Source organism: Rhinolophus hipposideros (assembly GCF_964194185.1).
Source record: "Rhinolophus hipposideros genome assembly, chromosome: 22".
Taxonomy (NCBI): Eukaryota; Metazoa; Chordata; class Mammalia; order Chiroptera; family Rhinolophidae; genus Rhinolophus; species Rhinolophus hipposideros.
In genome coordinates this window covers 488,740-503,020 of record NC_138068.1, presented here as the reverse complement: position 1 = coordinate 503,020, position 14,281 = coordinate 488,740, and the positions used below count along the sequence as shown (strand labels likewise).

Genomic DNA, 14,281 nt, shown 5'->3' with positions numbered 1-14,281 from the left:
CAGCTCACATCCTCACCCAGAACGGCAGCTGCCCAGAGGCCACTGTGGGGCCACACAGGTCCCCTTCTAGGAGCAGCTCCAAGGCTCGCTTCCTGATGTGGCCTAGGCTGAGCACTGGGCTATACCCGCCCCACCCCAGCTCACCTGCCTCACTGTCCCGACTCACCTGCCGCTCCAGCGGCTGCCTCTGTGCTCAGCTGCCCTCCTTCAGTCCAGCCCTGCTCCCTGCCACCCCATGTGCCTTCTGGGCTTCAACACTCCTTCCTCCAGGAAGCCCTCCCTGACTCCAGGCTGATGTGGTACTGACTCTGCGTCGGGTGCCTGCTTCTCCTTTATTCAAGCCTTTCCCCGAGATAAAGGTCACGTTTCTGAATGCTTCTGTGGCTGCCCTAGAATACACCTGCTCTTCCAGGTAGCGCCATCCGGCTCACTCCAGGCCAACAGTGAACACATAGGACATGTGGCCTTGGGGACCCCTTTTTCCCTATAATGTCTCTCTGCTCTTTTTGACCTCCTGACCTATCTGAGACCCCTGCTGCCACTTAGAGAGGTCATGGCCCTGCCATGCCTTCCTCTGTGCAGCTGGTGGCTTTGGAGGCATTGGGGGCTCAGCCACAAACCAGCAGATGCTGAACAGCCCAGGTCAGCCGGCCTGCAGGGGGGGTGTGCTGTCCCAAAGGGTCCTGGGGAATCATTTCAGACCCGGATGGCACGGACTGGCTGACAGCCTTGGGGACTTTGGACTCACACTTTGGGGCCAGCCTCCTAGGGTCAGAGTTCAGTAGGTTGGGCATGCCTGCAGCACCTGGACATAGTTCACCAGCTGTGGCCCATTGCACCAAGCTAGCCTCCCACCCAGCTTTCTTTGTCCTGGCAGTTGACTGTCAGCCTGCCAGCTGTGTCCTCAGATGTGGAGCCCTGGTACCCCTCAGCATGCTCCCCATCCAGCATCTGCTACAACAGGCTTGTCAGCCTCAACAGCCACTTTGCAATGCAAAGCAAGAGGGAGGGCCACCCTCTGTGGCCCCCCCCCCTCCCGCCGTTGTCAGACCTCAAGAACACACAGAGGTGAAAAAGCATTGAAAGCAGTCTTTATAATAAAATTAATTTGAATCACAGAAGACTGCAAGAGATACAAAATTGGAATGTAGAAATGTGTAGAAAGCTTTAGAATCAGACAGACACAGAACGTCCTTCCCACAGGCCTGCAGCCAGGCCACAGGTTGGGGAAAGCCTCCCTACCCACAAACAGTTTCTTTGCAGCATCCCCCAGCCTGTGGGGACAGTGAATTGCACTAAAACCCCGGGTCAGAGATACCTCAGGGTGGGCTGGGCAGATATGGAAGCAGGGCAGATATATCCTGAGGGGCAGGTGAAGGGCCCCAGCCTTGCAGGCCTGGGGGAGGCGGGGCCCAGGACGGAAGCACAAGACAGCCTATCCTGGAGGGGCCGCGATCCCAGCGCCCCGGCACCCGTGGGAGTATTGCACACACTGCAGGGCCAGGAGGGGCGGGTCCCAGCAAGGCTCTGTGGCCCTGGTTCTCAGCTGCCTTTCTCCTGCCAGCATGGGTGGCCCCTGAGGGACACAGGGCAGTGATGGCAAAGAAAAGGCCCTTACTTCCAGGAAAGCCTCTGCCCTGAGTCTGGGCTGAGGACCGTGTTGCAGTAAAAAAGACACTGACTTTTGGTCTATTTAAAAATAGAAAAGAAAGTTGAGTTTCACGGTCATCGGGATGGTATCCAAAGAAGCATCCAAAGTGCAGCCCCAGTGGGGTTTGCTTCCTTACTCCAACCCTTCCCAGCGACACCAGAAGGTGTCCCGTTGTTCCCGGGGTCTCCACCCACACCCCGACATGCTCTGTTACCAATGTGGCAGCAAAAGCAGGTCAGCATGGAGGGTGGGCATCCACAGACCCTCCCCCCTCCCTCCCAAGTTCATGTACACGGCAGCAGGGTGGCACCTGGCCTGCTCCCGGCCGGGCACAAGCTGACCCCAGAAGCTGGTTATTGTGCAGCACCACGGCCAGCTGCCACAACCCCTGCCCATTCGGCAGGTGAGGGTGGCCAGACAGTGGCTGGACGGTGGCTGGCAGTGACCACTGAATGCACATGGGATTCCGCGGAGTGGGACTTGCCGAGGCAGTCAGCATGGAACCGTGTGGGACTTCTGGCCGTCGGGCAGCTTGAGGGCAGTGGACAGGTGAGGAGCTTTCACAACGACACAGCTGGCCTCCTCCGGACCTGCACCTGGCTGGCAGGTACGAGGTTCCCCTGGGCCTCGCAGAAGTCCACGAGCCGGCGCCACAGGGGGCAGCAGCGCAGGAGCAGGTGGTCCCCTGTGAGAGAGGACTCAGTGGTGGACCCCGGCCCGCCGCCAGCAGCCTCCCGCCAGCCCCGCGGTGAGGGAGCAGCCCTCACCGATGAGGCAGAGTCCCTCCTGGGCCCTGGTGATGGCCACATTCACTTGGTTGGGGTCCACGATGAAGCCCAGGAACCTCTTCAGCCAGCCCTTAGTCGGCCGCTGGTCCAAGTCGTTCTCCGGGCATGAGCGGACGGTGCTCAGCAGCACGTAGCGCCACTCGCTCCCTGGGGGGCCGGGCATGGTGAGGCCACAGGACGGTGCTGCTCACCCTGCCGCTGGCGCCCACCCTCCTGACTCGACACCCAGAGCCCTGCCCCAGAGCCAGTCTCACCCTGGCTCTTGGTGATGGAGCACACTGTCACTCCGGTGACACCCTCCTGTGCAAGTTTCCTGTTGATCTCGGAGGCCTGTGCATTGTAGGGCGTGAGGATGGCAATGTCCTTGGGGTCCACCGTCCTGTCCAGGGTCAGCTGTTTGGCGATGCGGACCTGAAGAACCGAGACGGGGCTGGCAACGACGGCCCTGGTGCCGCTCCCACCCAGGGTCCCAGGGCCTCCCCTGTGCTTTCAACTCCTCCGCCACCTCCTCCAGGATGCCCTCCTTGACCAAGGGGCACCAGAAGGGTGCACCTGACACTCACCACCTCTTTCACCTCCTCCTGGTTGGCCTTGGAGTTCTCATTCCCTTCATCTGTGGACACCAGCAGGCTCTGCTCGTGGCCATGCACGTGACCAAAGATGACACAGCAGCTCTCCTTTGTGGCATGGCCTAGGACGCTGGGCAGCCGCCTCAGGCCCTGCCAGGTCTTCAGCTTCTTCTGGTAGAACTCCATGGAGGGGAAGGCACAGATGCCCTCGTGCTGCAAGGAAGGACATAAGCCAGGGACAGGTCACCTGTCCCTGCTGTAGCCCCAGGAGGCCAGGCTGGACGAAGGAGGCTGGGGGCAGGCTGCCACAGCTCCGGCATGCCCAGCCCTAGGACGGTGCGGGGCTGGGACGGCTCACCATGCGGTACTGTGTGTCCAGCATGTAGGCGTCCCTGTGGTACCTCTCGAAGAGAGACCGGTCCAGCCCCAGGCTCTGCAGGTGCTCGTTCTTGACCACAGGTCGCAGCTGCTTGTGATCCCCGAGGAGAACCACCTGCAGGGACAGACAGGCGCGGTCCTGACCGCCCCAGGCCCACAGTGGTCGCCTCCCTCCACGCCGCAGACCTCTGTGCTCCCTGCACCCCAGGGGTGAGGCCACGCCCAGCGACCTTCTCAGCCTGAGAGAAGTTCACCAAGGGGATGAGGGTCTCGGGTTCCGTGGCCATGCCCGCCTCGTCCACAAGGATCTGCCGGACGGCCAGGTTCTTGAGGGTGGCCGAGGCCGCACATGAGCATGTGCACAAGATGACGCTGTGCCGGTCTAGCTCGAACTTCCGGGCCTTCCCCAGGATCTTCTTATACCTGTGGGGGATGCCATCTGGTCATCCAGGGACCCCCCCATGCCAGGACACAGTTCCACGGCCCCAGCCACTCACGAGTTGAGGTCCTCCTTGGAGAAGACCTCCCCTTTCTGCAGCCGGGCGTCAAAAGCCTTGATTTCTGTGGCGTAGGGGTTGGAGGCCTGCCGGATCCGGTGGTGCAGGCTGATGCTCCTGGTGGGGGAGACCTCTGTGAAGCCGTGCTGCCCCCTGCCCAAGACTCAGGCCTCTCACCTCCTCCCAAACACAGGCATATGGACGCACGGCTGAGAGGCCGCACCTGAGGCTCTGGTTGGGCCTCCCCTCCCTAGAGCTCTTCTTGAACAGGCCCCTGCTGCTCACGCCCGGCACCGGGAACTCGGTGGCCTCAGCCTGCTCGCTGTACACGCGAAGGGGCTTCAGCTCCACTCTCTTGCTCAGGAGCAGACCTGGGGGCAGTCGGAGTGTGAGACACTGTCTGCTGGGCCCAGCACCCCCAGGCAGAGCCCCCACATGGCCGACCCAGTGCACCTGCCAGGACGTCCACTGACTTGTTGGAGGGGCCACAGTACAAGATGCAGGGTCCCCCCAGCATCTTCTCCCTGCTGGGGGGGCTGCGGGCCAGCCCCTGCTCCTCGTTCAACTTGTGAAACCAGAAAACTATGTGGAAGCCCACCACCGTCTTCCCCGTGCCTGTGGGCAGAGAACAGGGTGGACAGAGCCCCCACCGGCCGGCCTGTGCGCCCCCCACCCCGAATGTGGCCCTACCTGGCGGGCCCTGGATGACGGTGAACTGCTTCTTCAGAGCCTCTCTGACGGCCCCGGTCTGGCTGGGGTTCAACTTATGGCGGCCTCCAGGGATGTCAAAGTTCTGTCGCTCCAGGAACCTGTGGGGGGTGCCTGAGGGAGGGGCCAGGCCTCCCTGAGCTCTGGTGCAGGGCAGGGTCAGGTAGAAGGCAGGGGCACAAGAGGCCGGAGGTTGCCACCTACCTCTGCAGAGGGGCTGCTGGCCAGCTGGGTGGCGTGGAGGGTGGCGGGGCAGGGGGAGGGCGCGGCCCAGGGCAATGCTGATTACCAGCGGGGATGAATTCTCCAGCTCACGCACGGCTTCTTCCTTGCGGCTGGGGGCAGATGGGGTGAAGATGGACACTGGAACACCAACAGGACCCTTCCAGGGAGGGGCTGCTGCCCCATGAGCTACCCTCTCCCAGAAGAGGAAGCCCGGACTTGTCACACTCCCTGTCCACCCCATGGAAGCCACTCACAGGTCGGGAAGCTGCTTGGGCAGCACTTCAATGGTGAATTGGGCGCCAGGCCTCAGCACCTCTTCCGGAACCTTCTCCATGGCCATGTGTTGAATGAAGAAATGCACTTGCTTGGGGGCCTCTTGCCGGCTGTCCTTTGGATTTGAGTCCCAGTCTTCCGTCAGCCCGTGGGCCACCCAGGTGTACGTGTCGGGGTCGATGCTAAGGACAGGCCCGAGGCTGCTGGGCCCGTGGGGTGCGATGGGGGGCGGGGCCGGCAGCCCCTCGAGCCGGACGCAGAGGTAGCAGTGTGCCCAGCTGATGTCAATGCCGTGCTCGCGGAGGAAGGCGGGCTCCAGGCGGAAGGTGCCCTGTAGCTGCCCAGGGGCCGCGCGCTCTGCATCCCAGGTCACAGTCACGTGCTGCAGCGTGATGGACTCATTCTCAGCCACCGTGTTGGTGGCCGCCTCCAGGGAGCAGAACGGTGCCCACACGCGGGAGTAGTCCTCCACGCTGCCACAGCGGTCCTGCCCCGCCTGGGGCGTGTGGCCTGAGAAGCAGTCGCCTGGCCGCTCCACGTGCTCCAGACACAGGCTGACACCAGGCATCACGGTCCACAGCTGCAGGGTTGGTGCGAGGACACCCCGCTGCAGGGTGGCACTGAGCTGCACCTGCAGCACGTCCCCGCTGCCAAGCTCCCGGGTCACCTCCACGAAGTGGCCACAGCGGCTGCGTACTACCCGCCCCACCTCCCGCCCCGGCGGCTCCGCAGTGCCCCACCCCCGCACCAGGGCAGCTGCCTCCGGCCACCGCTGCTCCTCCACCAGCTCCAGCAGCTGCTGCCACAGGGCAGCGTCCATGGGCCGTGTGTGCGGGTCAAGCAGGGCACCGGGCAGTGGGGGGCATGGCCCATTCAGTTGCACCGAGTAAATGCGGCGCCGCCATACCAGCTGCAGGCCGGGTCGGCTTGCCAGGCTGTGGGGGTGCTCAGCCAGCTGCAGGCAGCGGTAGTACACCGGGCAGAGGTCGGGCAGGGTCTCCCGGTTGGCCGGGAACAACAGCTTGAAGCAGCGGGCGCCCTCCTCCACATCCACTGTGAAGCCCAGTTTGTTACGTGGCTGGGCCTTGAGCCGCGTGGCCAGGTGCAGGCTGCGGGCCTGGCGTTGGTAGCTCTGGGCGCGCAAGTGCTGGCGGGTGAAGTCGTGGCAGAGCCCGTCGATGTCCCTGGCAGAATAGGAGGGGCCCCCCTGGCCCAGCGCCAGCAGGACTTGCCGCTGCAGCACCAGGTCCAGGTACCTGCGGAGGGGTGAGGTGGCCCAGGTGTACCAGTCCACCTGTAGTGAGTAGTGGTTGGCCGGCTGCTGATCGCCCTGGCTGGAGCGGCCAAAGGTGGAGCGGCCCAGGGCTTTGCGGAAATCCAGGCCCACAGGAGCCAGCGAGGGGTGCATGTCATCCGTGGTAATGAGGTCCACCAGCCGGCCGGCATCCTCTGCGTGGGCTGCAAGCTGGACGTGCCTCCAAAGTGTGGCCAGTAGGTGAAGCTGCGGGGCGGGGGGGCTGCGGCCATGCAGGTGGTGGCGCAGGTGCAGTGACAGGGGCACCAGTTGCCCGTGCTTCTCACTCAGGGCTTCGAGCTGGCGGCTGCTGGGCGTGGGCTGCCTCCGCAGCGGCGTGACCGTCTGGGTGTGCTCGCTGCCCACCAGGAACTCGGCCACCAGTCTGTTGAACTGGATCATGTACTCTTTGACCATGGCGTGGGCTGCACGGAAGCCCAGCTCGCTGTCCTCATCTGGCTGCTCATAGTAGCAGGCGGACTGCAGGCGACGCTGGCGCAGCACGTGGGCAAAGTAGCATGCGGCCACCACGCAGGCGTCCACAGAGTCCAGCTGTTCCGGCAGCTCGAGGCCGGCCCCCGGATGCTCCCTGATCACCTGCTCAGCCTCCTCATAGGACAGCTGGCGGCTGGAGCGGATCACGGAGGGCGCAAAGCGCAGGCTCTTGAGCTGGTCACTGCCCTTCTCAAAGGTAAGGAAGAGGGAGATGGCTAGGCGGTCCTGGCCAGGCAGGAGGCTGAGTGCGTCCTGGCAGAGGCTGGCCGGCAGCATGGGCGTCGGTGCCCGGTCGGGGGCGTAGAATGCGGTGCCCTGCCTGCGGGCCTCCACGTCCAGCGGCCCGTCCCTCGGCACAAGGCTGGCCACATCGGCAATATGCACGGCCACCTCGTACCTGGGGCCCAGGTCCCGGACGCCGAGGGCGTCGTCCAGATTGCAGGCACCCCAAGGGTCCACGGTGAAGGTCAGGAAGCCACGGCAGTCCTCCCGGCAGCTGGGCGCACGGCCCAGTTCTGCGCGGTACTTCTGCAGTACCTTGGAGACCACAGCCGGGTCCGACGAGGGTTCCCGCAGTTCGTACTCGAGGTCCAGGATGCGCAGGCCCTGCTCCCAGGTGGTGGCCTCGGGCAGCACCTCTAGCACAACGCCCAACGGGTAGTAGAAGCGCTCCCGCCACAGGACGACGCGTACCCAGAAGAGCCGGCGGCGCCAGGCCTGGGCAGGGAGCCACTCCTCTGTCACCCGCTGAAGGCGGCCCCTCTGGAGACAGTGCACGGGCACCCGCTGTGGGTCCTTCAGGTCAGCCACGAAGATCTTGGTCACGGAGCCGTCGATGGGGGTCATGATACGTGGGTCCCACTCGTCCATGCGGCACACGAACGCCAGCTCTTGGCGTCTCCTCTTCAGCACACCCAGCACACGGCCTTGCAGCCGCCCGGCAGGACCCCTGTCACCACCAAGGACTTTGACCAGCACCTCGTCCCCGGTGAAGGCCATCCCGCAGTGCAAGCGGCCCCTGACCAGGATGGGGCCAGGGCCTGTGTCATCCAGCGGGATGGCCGTCGCCCGCTCGAAGGTCTCCGGCATGAAGGTGCACCGGTGATGCCTCTCTGGTTCCAGGCGCAGCAGGTGGCGCAGTGTGGCCCGCGGCAGGGACACGTACTGCCGGGCCTGCTGTGGGGATGCAGGCCTGGCAACGGTCTCCAGCAGCCCGTCCTCCCGGACGGTCACGGTCACGTTCTGGCTCTCATCCAGGAGCTCTTGCAGGATGGGGTCGTCGGTGTTCAGCTCCCAGTTAGAGGGCCAGAAGTCAGACTCAGCGTCCTCGGGGTCCCCAGGGTCCTCGCTCTCTGTGGCCGCCGAGTTCCCTGCCGATGCCACATCCCCGACTGCTTGATACCCCATGACCTCTGCTTTCTGTGTGGCCTCATCTCCTGCCTCCGAGGCCTGCGGCAGGACTGCACCCCCCTCGGCCTCGGCCACAGCCTCTGGCTCCACCTGCGCCACCGCTGCGTGCTCTGTGGCTGCGTCCCCTGCCTTCTCCTCCTCTGGGCCAATGTCCCTGGCCACCACTGCCACAGCTCTCTCTGCTGGTGGGGCCGCAGGCTGCAGGCAGCGGGCCCAGCGCTGCCTCTGAACCACACCCTGCTCGATCTGCTCCAGCGACAGGCTCTCAGGGCAGACGCTGCGATGCTCCACGCACTCACGAATGAAGCTCTTCCAGAGCTTGCTGCAATCCCCAAAGGAGCAGAGGGCCATGGCGTCACCTATGGCCACCACCTGGGACTGGGCACGGGTCATGACTGTGTTGAGTACCCTGGCGTCTGTGAAGAACTCCAGGCCGGGTGCCCCTGGGCTCCGCAGGCTGTGCCAGCTGTGCACTGCACTGAGCAGCACCACCCGGAACTCCCGCCCTGCAAGGGGGTGTGGTCAGGCTGCGCGTGTGCCTGGGGCCAGCCCCACCCTGCCCACCACCCATCACCCACCTGGCAGGATCTCAAAGCTGCCCACAGACACCTGGCCCAGGTTTCTCCTCCTCAGCTCCTGCCTCAGCGCGCTCACCTGGAGACACAGGACCCGGCTGGGCCCGTGAGTGCTCGGTGCGCGGTGACGGCCCCACGACAGCCACCCTTGGTGCCAGCACACAGCTCACGTGCACATCGCCCTGGGCCCCTCTCACAGACGGGGAGACCGAGGCGAGGAGGCCCGGCCGGGGGCACGGGCCCCCAGGCCCCAGACGGGACTGGGGAGGAGCTGTGTGGGCGCGGGCCTACCTGGGCACCGTGGGACACGACGCAGATGTGCCGCTGCTCCCGGCCGCCCCAGCAGTGGGGCCAGCTGTCGTGGATCTCCTGCACCTGCTCGGTGACCTGGACGACCTCGGCCGCGTTGAGCCACGAGGTCATCGACATGTCACGCTCGGGGCTTCCGGCCACGTGACAGAACATGAGCGGGTAGCGCCGGGGGTGTCGCGGGACCTTGCCACTGGCGTGGATGGGGGTGCCCCTGGCCACATAGAAGTGGCGTGACACGAAGGCGACAATGACCTCGGTGGAGCGGTAGTTCTCGTGAAAGATGATGCGGCTGCACTGGGCCACCTTGTGCGCCTGCTGCTGGTAGTGTTGGAACAGGCGGTGCAGCAGCGTGTGCCCGGCCGCCCGGCCCGGGGCCACGCTGAACAGCCGGGGCGTGACCTGCATGTGGTCGCCGGCCAGCACAACCCGAGTGCCCAGCGGGGCATAGCGCAGTGGGGTGAGGGCCTCGCACTCCAGCATCTGGGCGGCCTCGTCGATGAGAATGTGTGAGAAGAAGCCGGCGGGCACCCCGAGCTCACGGGCCTGCGACGTGGTGGTTACCACAATGCGGTGCTGCTCCAGCTCCGCGCGCGTGGGTGGGCGGAAGGCTCGGAGGTCCTCGGTCAGGCAGCAGTAGCGCAGCGTGGCTGCGTCTGTCTGGCTCGGCGGGCGGTCGGTGTACATCACCCGCAGCGGCCTGGCCTCTGGGTGGCCGCTGCTCACATAGCTGTGGAAGTGCTCCTGGATATATATGTCGGCCGCGCTGTGGGGGAGAGGGCACATGGGGCCTTGGCGGCTTGTGCGAAAGCGCCTACTATGTGCCCAGCCCTGCGAATGCTGGGAATTCAAAGGCGGCTACATACCCACGTCCGAGCCCCCAGAGCGTAGATGTGCTTTCTCTTAAGAACAAGGGCAAATCCTGGCCCGGGAAGTGCTGGGGATTCAGGCCACATGTACCCCCCACTCCACCCCGCCCAGAGCCCGGCGGGACACGCACAGTCCCCCTCCCACACGGCACTCTGCACCAGGCCTAAGCACACATGTCCCCTGGCCCTTTCAGTCCAGACTCCCTGGCTGTCAGGGAGAGTCCCAAGGATCAGAGTGGCTGGGACTCACCCAGGGACACACTACGGGCCCATTGTGCCCAGCTTGGGCTCACGCCACCACTGGCCAGGCAGCCCTGGGACGTCTGCTCTAGCACTGGCCTCCCGGCCCTGTAGGGAACCTAGGAAGCAGCTAGAGCCCCAGACCCCAGGTCCCCTTTCTTCTCTTGGGGTGACACCACCACAGCAGCTCAGCTGGGCCCAGGGAGCAGCGGCTCTGGGCTCACCTGTTGGTGTGCGTGCAGATGAGCACCTTGGTGTGGGGCTGTCGGATGACCTCCAGGGAGGCCATGGCCAATGTGTAGGTCTTGCCTGTCCCGAAGGGGCCGTAGATGAGCAGCGGGGCGACGGGCTGCCTGCCCCCAGGGCTGCCGCCCGCGATGAACTCCACAGCCAGCTTCTGCTTGCGGTTGCCCTGCAGCGCTGGTGGGCTGGGCCGGGGGCGGGGGAGGGCACAGGTGGACAGGTTGGGCACCACCAGTCGCTCACTGGGCAGCGCGTCCACTGCCTGGTGCCAGAGGCGGAATGTCAGCGGGTCAATCTGGAACTGCACCTCCAGCACAGGGCTGGCCTCGGGCTGCAGCCCCAGGGCCGCACAGCAGTGCGCGGGCAGCAACAGCCACCGTGCCTGCTCGGAGCTGGCCCGGGTCTCCAGCTGCACCTCGAACACCGTGTGGTCAGGGGCGGGCACGGGGGCCACGAGGGCCGTGCTGACAGCCCGGCTCAGCAGGAAGCCCTGGTCTGTGTCAGGTGTCAGGGAGGAGGGGATGGGGACCTCGGCATACAGGGCTCCTAGTGGCGGGAAGAGCATGCCAAGGGCTGGTGTCTGCAGCGCCGTCTTCAGGGACACGGGGCCCCGGAGGTTGAGCCTGTGGGCGACATGGCTCAGTTGACCCGGGCCAGAGCCCTGCGGCCGGCCCTGCAGCCCTGCCCGCGCGCCGGCCCCTGCTCACTTGGCCACCAGCTCTTGCTGGGCAGCTTCCTCCTCGTACAGGAAGTGGTGCATTCTCTGCCGGTAGTTGGTGTGGGACAGGGGACCCGGGGCCGGGCCGCTGCGCTGGAACTCAAGGGCCAGGGCTGGCACCTTGTACTTGGCCATCAGGGCTGCCTGTTCCGCTGTGCGCTCCACGCCAGGCACCACATGGCGGTTGCCAGTGTGCCAACGCTCCAGCTCCTCACGGTGGCCGGGCGCCGGTGTCCCAGAGAGCCCGGGGCAGTGCACCTGGCCCAGCTGCAACTCCAGCTTCCGCAGCAGCACCGGCCGGCGGCCAAAGTCGAAGACCACCCACTGCTCGAAGGTGCCAAAGGAGGCGCTCTGCACACACACCCCCACCCGGAACTCTGTGGGGTGGTTGGGCACGCAGAAGCGTTCCCCCTGTGCGTACAGCTGGCCCGGAGGGAGGCGGGGGACCACCAGTGAGAAGGCTGCTCCCGGCTCCTGCTTGAGCAGGGCCACATGTTGCAGGGGCTCCTGGGGAGAAACTGGATGGTGAGTGACCCCGGGCGCCAGCCCTCCCATCGGGGTCCCGGCTAACACAGCCCTGGCCCGCTTCAATTCCCGGCTGTGACCCCACCAGAGCGCTCAGCTTCTCTGAACCTCAATGGCTGTCTCTGCAAGATGGGGCCACAGAGCCTGCGTAGGCCTCACGGATGCTGAGTGAGGTGAGCGTGCAGCATGGGGGGCTCTGCCAGACAAAGCAAGGCCAAGGGTATGGGAAGACATCGCACACACACACTCACACACGCATGCACGTGCACACATGCACAAGCACGCACACACGGGGAGGCTGTGCAGGGCAGTGGCTCCAGCTGTCTCGCGGCTATGCTGCCCCTCACCTCAGAGTGGATAATGAATGTCCAGCTGTGCTCAATGTTCTTCTCCTGGGCCCGATGCATCAGGGGCTGGCTGCAGGTGACGGAGACGCCATCGACATTCTCAGACAGCTGCACAGGGAAGCCAGGCTGTCGTCAGGGGCCCTGGCCCTGCCTGCCCTGCCCCTGCCCACTCATGAGGCCCCACTCACCACCAGGACTTCGGTGCTGCTGCGCTGGTACTCATCCAGCAGCCGCGCCTTGTAGGGCACCAGCCCCTCCCGCCAGGCCTCCTGCTCCCGCAGCTCCACAGTCTGCACGCGCCGTGTCCACTCCTGCAACTCCTGCTCTGAGTGTGCCTTGGTGCACACGTCCCCATACTCACAGAGGTCGGGCCTGGGGGAATGGAGGCCAGCAGGCCATGCAGGGTGAGGCACCCTCAGCCCAAAACAGGCCTATGGGGGGTGGGCAAGAACAGATTCCAGGCCGGGAGCAGGGCACTGGCGGGACCCGCTCCATCCTGTCCACTTCCGTGCCCGCAAGACAAGGCTGACACGAGCGGCCTGGGACCAGCTTCCCCCCACCTCCCCCAAGACCCACGAGGTGCCAGGTGGTCTCACAGAGAGTAATCCCTGGTTGTAGCTAAAGGTGGGTTCATTCTCCTTCCCCAAGCCCTGCCTGACTGTCCTTACCTGGGGCAGAGCTCGAAGGTGGAGAGCCCCGTGGGCGGGCTTCTGTGCTCCCAGGACACAGCCTGGTCCAAGACCACCATCTGTGCGTGCTCCACAGATGAGCAGTGGTTCTCAAAGGCCTCCTGGGAGTGGCAGGTGACCAGGCAGGCATGGCAGTACAGCTGGACTGTGGGGGGCTGGCGGTGGCGGGCTGTGTGCCTGTCTCCCCTGGGGGCTGGGGGTGTGAGCAGGTCCCCCCGCTGGAACCCACCCAGCTGCTCAGCCTCCCACACTGCCATCTCCACGGCACTGTGTGCATACTGGCAGCGGGATACCCCATGCCGGCATGGCCGCCCGCGCCCCACAAACATGCAATAGGCCAGCCTCCGGCCATATGGGGGCCGTGGCCGCACCTCTGTGACCTGCTGCTTGCGACGGCCCTCGGAGCTCACATGGGTCAGGAGCGAGGGGCAGGCTCCGTGCTTGGGGCACTGGCCCTGGGGGTCCACAGGGCAGAGGCGGGGAGGGCAGTGCCGGAAGCAGTGGGAGCAGAGCAGCTGGAAGTGGCCACCAAACTCCGTGAGGATGGCACCTGCAGGGCCATGCAGTCCACCATGGGCCCTGCCACCCTGCACCGCAGCCTTTAGCCGCAGGCGGCGGACGTTGTGTTCACGCTCAAAGGTCCAGACCAGCGCCTCCTCGGGGCTGCGGGCAAAGGTGCACCGGTTGTGGTGCCGGCGGCAGCCCTGACCAGGGCGGTAGTAGCGGCAGACCTGGTAGCGGACGGGCCGTGGGAAGCTGGGCCGGGGGTCCACCTTGCGCCAGACCCTACTCTTGGCGGCTTGCTTGAAGCGAGCCAGCAGGATCTCATGGGTGCAGCTGTGCTCCACTGCACGCCAGACGTAGGTGCTCTCATTGAGGCGCTGTGTGCAGCGGGAGCAGCCCAGACACAGATCCAGCCGGGCGCACAGCTTGGCCAGAATTGGCTCCTGGGTGGCTGTGGTACCGCTGGGCGATGGGCCAGACCTGGGGGACGCCATCTCCGATGCTGGCCTGACTCTGCGGGGTGGCATTTGAGGCTCACAGGTTCAGAGGGTCCGCTGGGGCCGTTCACCCTGGAAGAGAAGTCTGGGACGGGAAGCACAGAGAGCAAGCTCAGGCCCTGAGGCCAGGAGGGCTGCCACCTCCAGGTGGGGGCTCAGATACAGCCTCCCCCTCCGCAAGGGGCTGAGAAAGCGGAGCAGCAGGAGATTTCTCCTCACAGGACAGGAGAGGATGAGTGGTTAGGTCCAAGGAGGCTAGCCCCACTGACCTTGACCCAGCCCAGACCCCTCCCCTTCTGAAGGGTCTCTGGGTCCTTCTCGAAAGCAGCCAGCTGGCTGTGAGGTTGCCCTGGCAACAGGAGCCCTGGAGGCCCAGGGACTCGCAGGGCTCCCCCAGCACCCCCCATTCTGTGAAGGGACAGTTGGCTCCTGGGGCCGGTGCACCCCACCCACGCCTGTTTGGACGGGGACTATGTG

General features: G+C 65.2%; 1 protein-coding gene across 2 annotated transcripts; it reads right to left on the bottom strand.

The window, feature by feature from the left end:
• Positions 1-1,070: 1,070 nt before the first annotated feature.
• On the bottom strand, positions 1,071-13,495 carry HELZ2 (helicase with zinc finger 2). Of its 2 annotated transcripts, XM_081033803.1 has the most exons (19): positions 12,783-13,495; positions 12,303-12,486; positions 12,115-12,222; positions 11,232-11,749; positions 10,506-11,147; positions 9,155-9,938; positions 8,867-8,942; positions 5,071-8,794; positions 4,796-4,926; positions 4,574-4,705; positions 4,337-4,498; positions 4,107-4,254; positions 3,884-4,000; positions 3,617-3,809; positions 3,367-3,501; positions 3,003-3,221; positions 2,694-2,850; positions 2,419-2,586; positions 1,071-2,336 (listed from the first exon to the last, which is right to left on the bottom strand). In XM_081033803.1, the coding sequence occupies exons 1-19, from the start codon at positions 13,130-13,132 to the stop codon at positions 2,212-2,214; spliced, it is 8,073 nt and encodes a 2,690-aa protein (XP_080889929.1). In that variant the 5' UTR covers positions 13,133-13,495; the 3' UTR covers positions 1,071-2,211. The 2 variants fall into 2 exon arrangements, with proteins under 2 accessions (XP_080889929.1, XP_080889930.1); XM_081033804.1 differs by having other exon boundaries at positions 4,574-4,926.
• Between the last annotated feature and the right edge of the window lie 786 nt (positions 13,496-14,281).

Bases quoted from the DNA above. Each gene is read 5' to 3' on its own strand.
- HELZ2 (XM_081033804.1), bottom strand. From the start codon at position 13,132: ATGTTTGTGGGGCGCGGGCGGCCATGCCGGCATGGGGTATCCCGCTGC. The intron at 12,487-12,782 runs GTAAGGACAGTC...CCATTCCCCCAG, and splicing joins ACCTTCGAGCTCTGCCCCAG to GCCCGACCTCTGTGAGTATG. The intron at 2,587-2,693 runs GTGAGACTGGCT...CCGGCCCCCCAG, and splicing joins CTCCATCACCAAGAGCCAGG to GGAGCGAGTGGCGCTACGTG.